The sequence below is a fragment of the Acromyrmex echinatior genome, chromosome 12, assembly GCF_024713525.1.
Source record: "Acromyrmex echinatior isolate Ae372 chromosome 12, ASM2471352v2, whole genome shotgun sequence".
NCBI lineage: Eukaryota > Metazoa > Arthropoda > Insecta > Hymenoptera > Formicidae > Acromyrmex > Acromyrmex echinatior.
In genome coordinates, this window is record NC_141863.1 from 6,771,875 (window position 1) to 6,786,334 (window position 14,460).

At 32.2% G+C, this 14,460-nt stretch overlaps 1 protein-coding gene across 4 annotated transcripts; it reads left to right on the forward strand.

Annotated features, from left to right (window-relative positions):
* The first annotated feature begins 215 nt into the window (after positions 1-215).
* On the forward strand, positions 216-13,964 carry LOC105147645 (4-vinylanisole receptor). Of its 4 annotated transcripts, none has more exons than XM_087411958.1 (7): positions 216-389; positions 1,106-1,395; positions 3,112-3,734; positions 3,806-3,910; positions 4,722-4,880; positions 6,494-7,806; positions 13,876-13,964. In XM_087411958.1, the coding sequence occupies exons 1-6, from the start codon at positions 316-318 to the stop codon at positions 6,557-6,559; spliced, it is 1,317 nt and encodes a 438-aa protein (XP_087268084.1). In that variant the 5' UTR covers positions 216-315; the 3' UTR covers positions 6,560-7,806; positions 13,876-13,964. The 4 variants fall into 4 exon arrangements, with proteins under 4 accessions (XP_087268084.1, XP_087268085.1, XP_087268086.1 ...); XM_087411959.1 differs by having other exon boundaries at positions 6,494-6,796; XM_087411960.1 differs by lacking the exon at positions 6,494-7,806.
* The last annotated feature ends 496 nt before the right edge of the window (positions 13,965-14,460 follow it).

The following is a 14,460-nucleotide window of genomic DNA, read 5'->3' on the forward strand; positions in this document are numbered from 1 at the left end:
GGGATTGCAGCAGCATTGCAATTACCGCCATTTTCTTAAATTATTGGCGTGATGGAAGACGTTGCCGCAACAAGCGAGTGTCTATAATTCGTGGAAAAAAAGACGTGACAGTACAATCTGCGTCCAGTTTATCATGGACAATTTTCTCCTAGTACAGCGAAGGGGAATATAGATTCAAACGACTCTCGATAATGAGTACTTTGATATATAACGTATCGCTCGAGGAATCGCACCCACGCGATACAGGTGACCTCCCATGCCCTGCAAGCAGCGTGTCCTTTATTGTCATCGTGGCCACGACGCGGAGTAGCAGGGATGACGCGAGGAACGACTAGCAATCGTTTGGAACAGTTCGAGAAGTTGAACATTGTGCATCTCAGTTACCTGAAGTGAGATCTGTTATAAATCTTATCACGCGTGATTGACTGATCGTTTATCACGTACTTTAGAAGATCGTATTGTCTCGTTTTACATTTTATAATTGTGTATATCATATCTGTGTATCGTTTGTGTAATCCTCGAGCTGACTTCGAATTCTTTTCCCCGATTGTACAGATTTACATTTTCTGTTTCTCAATATCCGAATGATGATTCTTATATATTTTCGGTTATTGAAAGAGAATGTAATTGAGAAAGTTTCACCGTCCACAGATTTTAAGAAATTAAGAATTTATTTTAAAAAAAACTAAGTACAGTCTACATTTTTCTTTTATTTTACAGAGTAAGATACATAAAAATGATCATTAAGATGTTGAAAAACAGAAACTAATATAATTGTAAATCTTTTGACATTAAACGTTGCCAATAAATTTCATTATTTTAATATATCATTTAAATTGTATCATAAATAAAATTTATATCATCATATTTATTTTCATATACTGTAAAAAAAAATATTTAAATTTCTTATAACTATTGCACTTATTACAAATCTACGTTTATTTTAAACAGAATTTTTGAAAATTAAAGAATGATAGAATTTTTTAAAAAATATATCTACCTTTTTGTTTAAAAACCGTACAAGATACAATTATTATGTGTTGAGAAATAACATATTGATCAAAATTTGTTCAGTGTTATAAATATTCTTTTATAATAATTTCAGGTATGTTGGTTTATGGACTCTCGACTCGAATTCGTCCGCGTTCCTAAGATGCTCATATCACGTATACAACAAATCTGTCTTAGCAATTATGCTTGTCTTCATGATAACTCTATTCGCTGACATTTGCATGAGTTTTGACGACTTGTCAATCGTTACGGACGATGGATGCATCTTTGCTGGGATCATCGTCGTCTTCTTCAAGGTGATGATCTTCCAAACTCGTCATGAGAAAATCATACGATTGCTCCGCAAAATTATCGACAATTGTATTGAACTCTGCAAGTTTCCCAGTGAGTAAAATTGCGTTTGTGTAATCAATCAGCATTTAGATATGCGAGACCAATATGGCAAAAGAATGCGAGAAGGATCGAATAATTTTAAATGAAATATCAATTGTTTTATAACATTCAATATTTCGTATGTCACACAATTTTATCGTCGACGATATTTATTTAAACACATGTCTGTATATTGTCTGCTCTTAACTCTACGTTACTTGCGTGATACTTTTTAACGTAATTACTTATGAGATGTTTCTGCCCTTATTAAGAAAAGTACTATTAGACTCACGAAAAAATGATCAGAAATAATTGAAAAATTAAATATATTATTTCAAATCCAATATTGAGCACTAATCGTTCCAACACTTTTTTCACTTAATCAATACTATTTTTTTTTTTCATAAGGATGACAACATTCTATCTCAATTTTCTCTTTATAATCGTTTATAATCAAATAAAAATTAATAATATTTTACACATTTCTTTAGAGATAAAATAAAAAAAATTTTTTATTTTGTGAAATAATTTGTGCTAAATTTAATAAAGTGTGTAAATATAGCAATTATACGTATATATAATCAGTGATTTCATAAAGCGGATATCCTGGACACACCGCGTGAATAATGAAAGATTAAACGTATATTAAATTGTTGCAATCCATGAAAGTATGAAATGTAAATGGCTTTAGTGTCAAGTCACATAAATATATGTATCCTCTGTTAAGCAAACACGCTGACAGGAGGGCACGCAATTTTACACTTTAATGAGATCTGCACGTCGAAAGGACACTGCGAAAGGGCCATCGTAGCTCGTCACTTCTCCGTTAATTCAGGACCACTCGAAGAATTTTTCCTTGTCGGTCTCTGCCAGTCCTTCTCGCAACATATCCTCTTGATACGCGATTAAGGATCTACGACTCATTCACAGAGAATTACTCGACAGTTTGCATAATCACGCCTGATATATGCATCCGCGACACGTGACGTTTCTTTGAAATCGCATATCAAGTTTCTAATATCTAATTCTAATATCACATTGCGTAAGATGCAAAGTACACACCAGCGATATCGACAGCGTGAAAACGATTGTACTTTTCCTTTGAATAATCATCTCCCAGTCAGAATTTTTCAAGTAACTGCCAAACGCGATTACATCGATATATATATATATATATACAAAAAGACCAGTTTTGCCTAAAAATTTAGTTAAATATAGATCTAAAAATGATTTTGTTGGATTATTAAAATAATTAATAATCAATAAGACGCTCAAACTGATTGCTAAAATGTTAATAATTTTTGCAATAATTCTAATCATATGGCTCAACAAAATTATTTACAGATCTATATCTATTTAAAAACCTGCGCATCATTATATGAAAAATTGAATCTCGACGAATTAGTTTTCACATATAATGTAACTTATAATGTAGGAAATAAATGACGTCACAAACATAAATTCAATAATGAATAATTTTTTACCTGAATACCAAAGGATCACAAGTATATGAACACAAATATTATTCTTGATACACCATAGCTCAGAAATTATTCATTACTGAGTTTGTATCTATTACATCCTTTGTTCACCATATTACGAGCTACATTATGTGTGAAAACTCATTTCACCAGGGTTCAATTTTTCACACGATTAGTGCAGGGTCTTTTTCAAATACTTTAACAAAATTGTTTTTTTCGTATAAATTTTAATTATCCCTTTAATTAGTTGGCGTCGAAGATGAAATCCTGGACAAATACCTGCTGCTCTGTCGCGTGACCTTCTACGGGTTTAGCGTCCTGGGTTTCTTCCTCGTGATCGCTCTGCTGTTCGTCGTGCCTGTGGAGAACGGAGAGCTCCCAGTGAGAGCGCAGTATCCCTTCGATACAACCGTATATCCATGGCACGGGATTGGCTTTTTCGTCGAGGCCTGCACCGTCTCCATCGGCGTAATCGCCATTATCATGATGGACGGTTTGCTCACGAATTTATGCAATCTATTTCTCGTGCAGCTCGAAATTCTGAATGCACATTTTAAGAACTGCGGCAGCAACGAGTGGTACGATGGGACGCCAAGTGATATAGATAAGCAAAACCGTTCAAGCACCATCGATGAAAACTCTTGTTACGGGGCATTTTCTACAACCGAAGCCAGCTGGAAAAAGGATAATTATGATCCGGACGCGATTCGCTGCGGCAGTTTTGCCAAGCCGTTCGGACGATCCATTCGTAATCATCAACGTCTGCTTGCTATAATAGACGACTTCAACGAAGTCTTTAGCGCCGGCATGTTCGTTCAGATGCTCTCGAGCACCTCGATGATTTGCCTAACTGGCTTCCAAGCAGCCTTGGTGAGTCGTGATAAGTCAAAGTGCCAAGTCGCGGTCAGATCGTGATCAGAGCATCGCTTTGTTTCGAGCAGGTCATAGGCCAGAGTTCCAACACCTTAAAGTTTGCGGTATACTTGATGGCGGCCCTTTCGCAGCTTTTCTATTTCTGTTGGCTGGGAAACGAAGTGAAATACCAGGTGCAATTATGTTCCACAGCAACACTTGCTTTACTGTAATACCATTTTTTCATTACTAATTTATCACTAATACTTATATCTATATAAAAGGTTTTTTTTTTTAATATGTAATAGTGCAATTCCGAAAATATATATCACTCCTTTGCTTTAAAAGTGATAACATGTGATTTTCAAGTTATTACAATAATAAATTAACATTACTTAACATTATTCTATCAATCATCAAAACTGTACTAATCCAACTTTAAAAAATCGTCAAAATCCTCAAAAAGAATATTTTTTTTAAGGATATTTATAAAACAAAAATAGCAAAAATGACATTTGGTCATGTTAAGAATATATTCTTTTTGTCGACATTATTTGAGTCAATAATTTTCTGTCAAGTTGAAAAATATTAGGTGTTGGAATTAATTCGTAGCGTTTTTTAATGAAAGAATGTTATTTATTTCACATGAGCATTAAAAAATACATTAATGAAAGTACTTTTAAAACTTATAAATACTTTGTAAAACGCTACGAATTAATTCCAACACCTAATAGTTTTTCATCTTTTCTGAAAAATTTATTTCTTTTAATTATCTTTTAAAGTAAGGAAGTGAAGATCAAATTTACTTTACAATATTAAAGGTAAAATGTTGTACAAGATCTATTTTTTATTTTACTATCAGCATTAATAACGCCCCGTTAACAAAATCAACGAAAAGTTAGAATGTTGATAAAACTTGTAATCTCTTTAGAATTAACGCACATGATTTGTAACGTGTATACTTGAGGCGAACTTCCATATCGCATTGGATTTATGATCTTACAGAGCGCATCGTTGACGCAAAGCCAGTGGCTTTCGAAATGGAATGATGACATTTCCGCCAAGCCTGGACGTCTGCTAATACTGTCTATAATATTTTCGAGAAAAGCAATAAATCTGAAAGCAGGCGTGTTCTACGCTTTATCCATGGAGACATTCACCGCGGTGAGTATATCTTCAAAAACGCATCGATGATCGTATCCTCAGACCGGTTGATTACCGCGTGATACTTTTGGTACGCATAGTGCAGAAAAAGTATTGACTGAGATCATAGTAATTAAATGGAATTAAAGCCATTAAACAGGTACTTGAGGAGGAAAGATTGAATACATAGTGATCGAAGCGCATTTCTCGCGCAATTCCGAACTTTCCAAAGAAATTTAACAAACTCGACGAGACATTTGCAAAAAAATATGATTTGCATGAATTAAGTAAGTCGCTTTTTAACTGGAAGATTAATAACTTTAAGTGAATCGGTTAGTATAAAAAAGGATGAGTCCGCAATTTTGTGCGAAAATAAGATTTTCTTCTAAATTCTTTTTCATCATGAAATGGATAGGTACGCTTTCTACATAAAACAGTAGTCTTAGGCTTCAAAGAACCTAAAAAATTTAAATAGGTAGTTGAAAACGTAGAAAGTGTAGAGAGAGAGAGTGTGTAGATCACGAATCCAAGAATCAAGATTCAAGATTTGAAAAAAAATGAAATCCTATATCCCGTTAAAATATAAAAGTTTTTTTTATTGATTTTCGAATGACCAACGACTAAACAATCAGAAAAGATAGTTTAATAGTTAGTATTTTAATTTCAGTGTTTCCAAAATTAATTTGTAAAATTAAATCTCATATTAAATTATTGTTTAATATAATCCAAAATTAATTCGTAAAATTAAATCTTATGTTAAATTATTGTTTAATATATATAATTGTTTAATATATATAATATATATAATTCGAAACACATAAAGTATGTAACGTAACATTTTTAATTTTTTTCATCAACGTTGAACAAAAAAAGTGTGAGTCAAAATTTGAAATTTAAGTTTTTCATTTAATAGACAAGATTTCAAGAATTAGGAATGTTTAAAAACTATTGTCATATTTATCTAAATTCCCAAAAGTAAATTTGTTAATTTTTTTTACTAGAACTGAAGTTAAACAGTTTTTGTTAGTACTGAAAAATTTGATAACCGTGAATCATCCTCTTATATTTGAAGCACTCACCGCTTCAAATATAGTGCAGCGTTTTTTCGCTGTTGCTTCGTACGTGTGGCAATTTTATTTTTCTTTACCTGCGGCGAATTGATGCTGATAGTCGTAAATACATCGGGATAAAAGAATGGAACGCCGGATGTTGCGAATGGTACTCTATAAGAGTCCAGAAGGAACATGAAGATCAAAACGCATCTTTAGCACGTGCAGAGAGGCGAAGCGTTCTCCGCCCATCCTTCGTGAATAACTGCGTATTAAATCGATGGTCGCGCGATTGTCTGATACAACAGAATGCCTAAAGACACCACTCAAAGTACGAAGTCTAAATGGCCAAGCACTGATTCGTCCGAAGATTTTCTTGTGTGTATACCTGAAATAACTTAAATCAGAGTGAAAATAATTCACGAAATAATTTGGAATTGGTTATTTTAGTTAGTTATTACACAGATTTCTCGATTAAATTTTCTTTAGCACGATTTTTTTTACGCACTCGCAAATTACGTCGTTTATCATTCGCGATTGAATCACAAAGGGGTTGGTCGATAATTTACTGTGAGTTTTTCATAGATCCTGCGAGGCTCGTACTCCTTCTTCGCTCTGTTGAACACCATGCACTCGGAAGACAATCAGTGAATCCGACAATCCTTCGGCTCTAGTTATCGTAGAACAATGTCTGTGATTAAGTATTTCATTGCGAAGCGTATTGGAGCAATGCGGTTGAAAACTAACAATAACATGTGCGTCAGCGATCCAGAAAATGCGTGCCATTATCGCTACGATGTTTGTATAAAGTGTATCGAGCATGCTGTTGAACTTTGCCGAATAAAATTGTTGGAATACAAGAGGAAATGGATATTTCGACGGAGACGTGTAAGAATTATAGATAGAATTATTTACAATTATATACAATTTATATTACAATTATATTAATTAGAATTATGTGCTGCTTAAAGTTGCTTAGAACTAGAGATTTCATAAAAACTGGATGGACATAATTATAAGTATAAATCAATAACAATAGGAAAGAACGATTTTGTTAAAAAGTCTAAAATTTAGCTATATATAGATCTGAAAATAATTTCATTAAACCATAATAAAAAGAAAAGCATGATAATTGTTAGATACAGAACTAAAAATAGTTATTAAATTATGTAGGAATCTCGAGCATAGTAAACTATAGATACAGGTCTGAAAATAATTTTATTAGAAGTCGAAATAATTATGTAGGAAATTCAAGTATGATAAGCAGTGTTGCAAAAAAATTTTAATATTCTAGCAAGCTTGAGTAGCCGGATCTGTAGCTACATTTTCAGATACTTTAGTAAAACTGTTCCATATACAGTTCCATAGTGGTTCCAATGGCTGATTCCAAATGACTTATCGAGATGATATAACGTTATCAAGTTACGATAATTTCCAAATTTATAATAAAGCGATAATACGATAAGTTATAAAGAAGCGGCGAAAAGTTTCTTTGCAAACTTGTTTATTATCACTTGGAGCAGAGCGAATGTTGATTACGGAAATTATGTGATATCTTGATCCTCCGACTGGTCAGTGCTAGAATCACCGTAAGATCGTGTCCGAGGAACAGGTTGGCATCTTTTATGATCATGTGTGTCCGCCGAAAACTGGATTTCTATTCTCGAGCCGGTTACAACCAGGCTGCAACGCCGACGACTTGGCTAACCAATTGCAATCATAACCGCCGCCGGCATCGGCGTAAAATATCAGATCTCGATTAAGATATTGTACGATACAATTCGGTATGTAGATCGATCGTCAAGTGTATCCCATGCGCATAAATAAAAAGACGCACAAGAAGGAAGCAATCGCAAGCATTTTTCCTACATTCGATTATCTCGGATTATCAGCAAATCGTAAGTATTATTGAGATGTTTTTTTAAACGATACATGTCTATATATCTTTTATCTTCATTCTCTGTAAGATAACGTAAGAAATGATTTAACACTAGAAGTACCAACGTTTCTTATTCACTAAAAGGAAAGCAAATAAGTTGAAATAAAGAAAGTGATGAAAAATCAAATATTTCATCTATATAAAAAACAATTATTGAATAGCTAAAAAAATTTCAGCCTATATTTATACAAGAAATCTTATGTTTATACAAGAAATATTATAAGAATAAAACAACATTTGCATTGTTATTTCTTTTCTGTTTAACTCTTCATTTTCTATTGTATACAATTTATATTGCAAATATTTGTAATATTTTCTGCTTATTATTGTTTACATTAATTTATGTATTAGTCACACTATGTTGAATATATTTTCAGACAGGAGTCCAATCGGTAACTGCAGTCTCGCCTTTTGTCTGGAATTGATGTCTTTATTTATTACTGCATTTTTTTTACCTACCTCTTTATTATTTGTATTCAATAAGGTTATTATTATTATTAATATTAATCTAAAAAAAAAGTAAACACCGTCACTAATGACCGGTTGGTACGTCTAGTATTAAAATCTGGAATAAAACTAATAACTCTCTTTCATTTAGAAAAGTCTATAAAAAATGCATATAAATTGCATACAAATACAACGGTACATCTTGTCGCTCTAATTCAAGCGTCCTTTCCGTTTTCTTGGACACTTGGTAATGATATATTGCGACGAGGTCACAGCCTCCTTGCAATCGGACACGTAGATTTTGCATAATTCACGCCACGTTTATCGGTCGCGCGATCTCGAGGACAAAAATTCACAAGCGATATTGGCTTTCCTATCGCGATCCGTTAGCCAATTTATCTCGTTGCATTTTCCAAATTGAACTTTATATTTTCAATCGTCCATCAATCGAGCGCCTCGCAAGTATACATCGTAAAATATTAAGCGGCAAATAGGATAGATCGCTGAACTAAAAAGATTCCAGTATAATCGCACGTACGAGATGGTCGATGAACGCTTCCTGCGATATTAGATTCTTAATTAACTTCATTAAATCCACTCGTACTCGGCGCGCGCATGTAATTAATCGTAAATTGTGATGCGCTTAATTATTTGTGGTAGCCGATCGTAACGTCATTCATGCGACTCACCGATAAATACCGGTAATGATAACTTAAGGAAATCGTGCAGAGATCTCCAAAGATACAACCGCTTTATTCTCGGGTTGCAAATAAGGCGCACGCGACGATATCGGACGGAAAGATCGGCACGACAGTCCTGAAGCAGGAGGTTGGCGAAATCCCGAAAATCCTGTTTCCATTTTTACGATCTCACAAAACACGCGGTTCAAGGTTATAATTTATCTCCCAGAATACCAGATATTTATTTGAAAATTTATACTGCTGTATATTTTATAGATTTATATTTAATCCTTTTGTTAATGCATCTTTTCACCACCGTGTTTCACCACACGGAAAGAATTGTTTTGCTGAAGTAACTAATGCTTAAATTTTAAGTGGAATCGTAAGAACTTTCAAGTACTTATATTTTTATACGATATCTTTATAAACAGCTTCTTATTAAGCCATGATATTTACGAGAAATCGTAGACATTTACGAATAATCGTCTTACGATGTACATATGCATAAAATTAGAATATTAGTTTAGTTAAAGTTCTTACAAGTTTTACAAGAACAAGTTACAAATCTTAGGATTTTGCTTAAAATTGAATAATTTGACTATGGATCTGAAAATGAATTTGGACTATCAAAATAATTACGTAGGAATATCAAACATAATGAAATAATACTTCAAAAAGTTTTGATATTCTAATCAATTTGAGCGTTCCACATATTTTGGTGGGCCAACAAAATTATTTTTAGATCTGTATCCAACTAATCTAACTATTTAGATATTAAAATATAAAAATAAAAATATATGAGAGAAAGTCTGTGTAAAACTGTTCTTTGCTGCCCGTGGAATTTTTGAAACATTATAATGCAATTTGAACAAAATATATAAATTTTTACCGTTTAAGATTTGATATAAGTATTCACGTACCTATACTTTGACGAAAGGGTTAAAATTGTGATTGTAAATTAATCGTAAATTATTTCTACGTGGTTGATGACTAGGTATAAGATTTAAATATTTTTTCAAAACCGAACTAGAATCTTAAAATAAACATTTGATTGCATTGCTACAACCGAGCGTTGTAGCTTTTTGTAAATATTCTAACTGTATAGAATTTCCAATACATTTGCTACTGCACACTTGTTTGCGATGTCCTTTATTACTTTCGTTTCCGCCTCGCATCTCATGAACTTGTCTCTGAGCTATCCTTATTTATTAATCCGGTAGCAATATACAGTGTATTACTAAAAAGCAAAGCACGGAAAACCCAACCCACCTTTATCGTACTCATCAATATTTTCTCGCGGCAGTAAATGGCAAATTAAATGCGGCCAGCGGCGATTCCGACAAGAGCAATTAGCGGACTTAATTATTATCTGCTTCCAATTGGGCGGAGTTTTCGCGAAGACTTACGTTGGTTTCGTTCATTTCAACGAGAAAATAACCCACGGAATACGCGAATTATCATGCAAAGGAAAGAGAGAGGTCTACGATGCCCCGAAGGAAAACTGGTTGCGATGCATTTTCTCGATGCGCCTGAAACGCCGCGATGCACAACGTTCTCGAGATCAGAAGTCAATCAGCATGCGGATTTACTAGCGTCTTCCGTTTTGCGGGCATTTGTTATGACATCTTTTTCATGTAGTGCATCGCGTAATTATAGCTCTCCGCTCGTACAAGCAGAATCCATTGCCACGGTGCGACTATCCTCTTATATCGCATCATGCGGCGCGTAATTGAAATTTTTTTGTACATTCGGAGCCGGTATTATCACTGCTGCATGCTTATACGAATAGTAAATTGATAAATTATTAACACATTTTCTGCAATTAGTTTTTTATATAAAATATTATCTCGTATATAAAGAAAAAAGTGTTTGGTATATTTGTGACTTACATTGTATGGTAAAATAATTATGGTGAGGAACTCCGTTTTATTGCTGCTATAATGTTATTAATAATTATTATATTTATGGTTCTACTAAAAAATATATGCTGACACCGAAAATGACTATAAATCATAGTTAAATTATAGTAATTGCAATCATTTTTGTTAGTATTAAGAGACTTTATCAGTCTATTTATTATTTGTAATTATTTCTCTTCTTGTTCGTATCATATTAGAGATTAAAATTGATTTAATTTAAAGCAAAGTTTATTAAACTTGATATTAGTTTTCTCTTTCAATCTCTCTCTATGTAATATAATCTGATAGAGCAATTAGAGATTAGAAAAATACTTATCATTTAAATAATATTTATATGATAATTGGAAGTACGTGATATAATCAAATTACCTTTATTTTTGTGTCTGAGATTTTTGTAATTTTCTGTAATTTTAATTTTGTTACTAACATCCTGCAGACATCTTATATTTCTTGGAAAAATTTTTCGGAATCTAATAGCATCGCGTATTCATTGTTAAAATTCACGTAGACACAGATGTTGGAATTCATTGCAGTCGCGCGAAGTTTATTATGTGAAAACACGAAAGGTGCAAGCTGTACAACGTCGGTCAATTAACTTGAAACGATGACGTTGATATATTGGCGCGAACGTCTGCCAAGTTGTTTGAGACATCGCACATTCACTATGTTCAATATGAATATTCTGGTTAACATTTTCGTGCCACTGTGTAATTAAAATGTAAATCGACAGCACGAAAATGCAACTCATTTTCTTCATTATTTATCGGCAAGTCAATACTACAATTATAAAATATATAGACTTTAATTAAATGATTAGTTAATGTCGATAAGTGACGGCGATGAAGGAAAATATACAGATTCGAAAGCGAAGGAAAGCAAGCTGTTTTACATCTCGATGTCAAGACATGTTGACTTTGATTTACGAAGTGCGAAGCCCATATGGTGCTCTGAATTATATATAGTTTTAAATTAACATTATATATTAAATTAAATTAAATATTGATTCCAATAATTGCATCTGTACTCATATTAATTTCAAAGATTTGCATAGTGCAAATAGATCAATAATTGAGTTAAATTATTACAAATTGTAAAATGTTTTGAAGAAGCTTTGACCAAGTCGTTTTCTCTCTGATGACTTATTTGTTTATATCTCTTTTCGTAATCTTCACATTTTTTTAGATTAAACATTTTGTCAACGTAGTCTTAAATTAAAATTCGTTAATACGCATAAATTAAAAAAATTATCCATTAAATATTATTATCTTATATTATATTTTTCTAAATTTGATCAATAAATTACTAGATTAAGTGATCAGCCGACAGTTGTATCATTTATGAAAAGTCTTTGATAATATCCTTGAATGTGTAACTGCAAATATTAGATATTATTAGGTGTTGGAATTAATTCGTAGCGTTTTTAATGAAAGAATGTTATTTATTTCACATGAGCATTAAAAAATACATTAATGAAAGTACTTCCCATCACTTGTAAAACGCTACGAATTAATTCCAACACCTAATACAATACAGTTTTAATTGTTTTTCAAACGACATAACTGGAAGACACTTCATCTATAACCTGATAATAATTATATATTCTTGCTCTGAAAGAAAAATGTTTGACATTTGTAACTATATAAATTATAGTAATTCTTGAAGCCAACTATATGTACATATTTATGTACATAGAAATATAATTATTATAAATATAATTATTATTACTAACATTATAACAGTAATAAAATTGTATAATGGTAAAATAATTATAACTAGAAGTTCCATTTTTATGATTATTACTATTATATTGTTAGTAACAATAATTTAAAGTTCTACATAAGAAAAAAATATATAGTTGGCCCTGATAATAATTATATAATTTCTTGTCATAAATACCAAACATTTTTCTCTCAATGTACAGTTCAGCTTTCGTGCGATTGTACGTGGAGACACGTTACGTGACGAACGTAACACCGGCGGTTTTCCGTCAATCACCTCATGACACCTTGACATTGCGAGCGTGGCGTTACGAGGTAGGCGCGCGCCTTCAACAAAGTCAAGCCAGTCACGCATAAACGGTCCATCTCATCTCGCACAAGGAGAAACGACGCGGAGAGGAGCGCAAGTCAATGCGAGATGTGTCGTTGTTCCTCGTCGCAACACCCGCCGCGTTCGCTTCCTAGACAGATGGTCGCTTCGCCACATGTTACCTAACTGTAGCCTGTCTTTAAGTACCATTCCTCCCGGTGGTATCGAATACCTCTCGCCGAGGATCATTGTGTAGCATCCTCCGGCTAACGTTGCATAATTCCCGCGCGCTATGTTGTTGTGTCAAGTTGTATGTTAATACGTGGAAAACGCGATCGTTTGAGGCTGTTTCCGGTATACCTTGAGATGCAGATGAAAAAGATGATACATGTAGAAAGAACGATTTTGCTAAAGAATCTAAGAATTTAGCTAGATTTCCATCAGCAGACAATGTTTTTAAAATATATTTTTAATATTAAATATATATTAATATATTAAATACATATTATATTAATTATTAAGTAAATATTTTATATTTTTAACATTAAATAAATATTGAAAATCTATTTTAAAGACGTTGTGTGTTAACTGAGATATCTGAAAATAAATCTGAAAATAATTTAATTGCACTGTGAAAATAATTATAGGACTCAAACATAATGAGCAATGGTCGCAAAAAAATTTGACATTCCAATAATCAATTGAAGCAACTGACGTAGTTGTAGCGTTTTACATAATTATTTTAATAATCAAACAAAATTATTTTCAGATCTGTTTCTACCTAAATTTTTAGGTACTTTACTAAAATCGTTCTTATGATGCATTTTATAAGTAATTTTTTTATTGAACATGTATTAAAAAGAAAAATGAAAATCTAATACGCATAATAATGATTTTCTAAAATATTAATTATTTTGAGCATCATTGTAATTTGACTGTATTTGTGTTTTACAGATTAATGTTATGTTACAACTCTGTTGCTGCGCTACTGTTTGGTGAATGTCGCATTATTTTAATTTCAGGTAATCTAAAATATAGATAAACGTCTTTAATCTTTGCCTTAAATAGTTATTTTAATCATATATGTAATATATTAGGTGTTGGAATTAATTCGTAGCGTTTTTAATGAAAGAATGTTATTTATTTCACATGAGCATTAAAAAATACATTAATGAAAGTACTTCCCATCACTTGTAAAACGCTACGAATTAATTCCAACACCTAATATATAATAATATATGTAATAGTATATGTAAGTGAGTTAATTGAGACAAACTTACGAAGATAAAAGGAAGTAATAAAAAGTATCTATTTTATATTTTCTAATTTGTTTTAGTGAAATCTCACTCTAAAGTGTGAAAATTGAACCAGTCTTGAAAAATAAATGGCTCATGTTTCAATCTTCAAGAGTGAGATTTCACTCTTTAATGTGAGATTTATTCTAAAGGTTTTAGAAAGTAGATGAACTTAGTTCAGAATAAGTTCAATAAAACAGTTAATAAGTTTTGGGTTAAAGAAACAAAATCGAATATATACAAG

Coding starts and splice junctions, on each gene's coding strand:
- LOC105147645 (XM_087411958.1), top strand. CDS start 316: ATGACGCGAGGAACGACTAGCAATCGTTTGGAACAGTTCGAGAAGTTG. Junction 3,911..4,721: donor GAAACGAAGTGAAATACCAG/GTGCAATTATGT, acceptor ATGATCTTACAG/AGCGCATCGTTGACGCAAAG. Junction 4,881..6,493: donor CCATGGAGACATTCACCGCG/GTGAGTATATCT, acceptor AGTTTTTCATAG/ATCCTGCGAGGCTCGTACTC.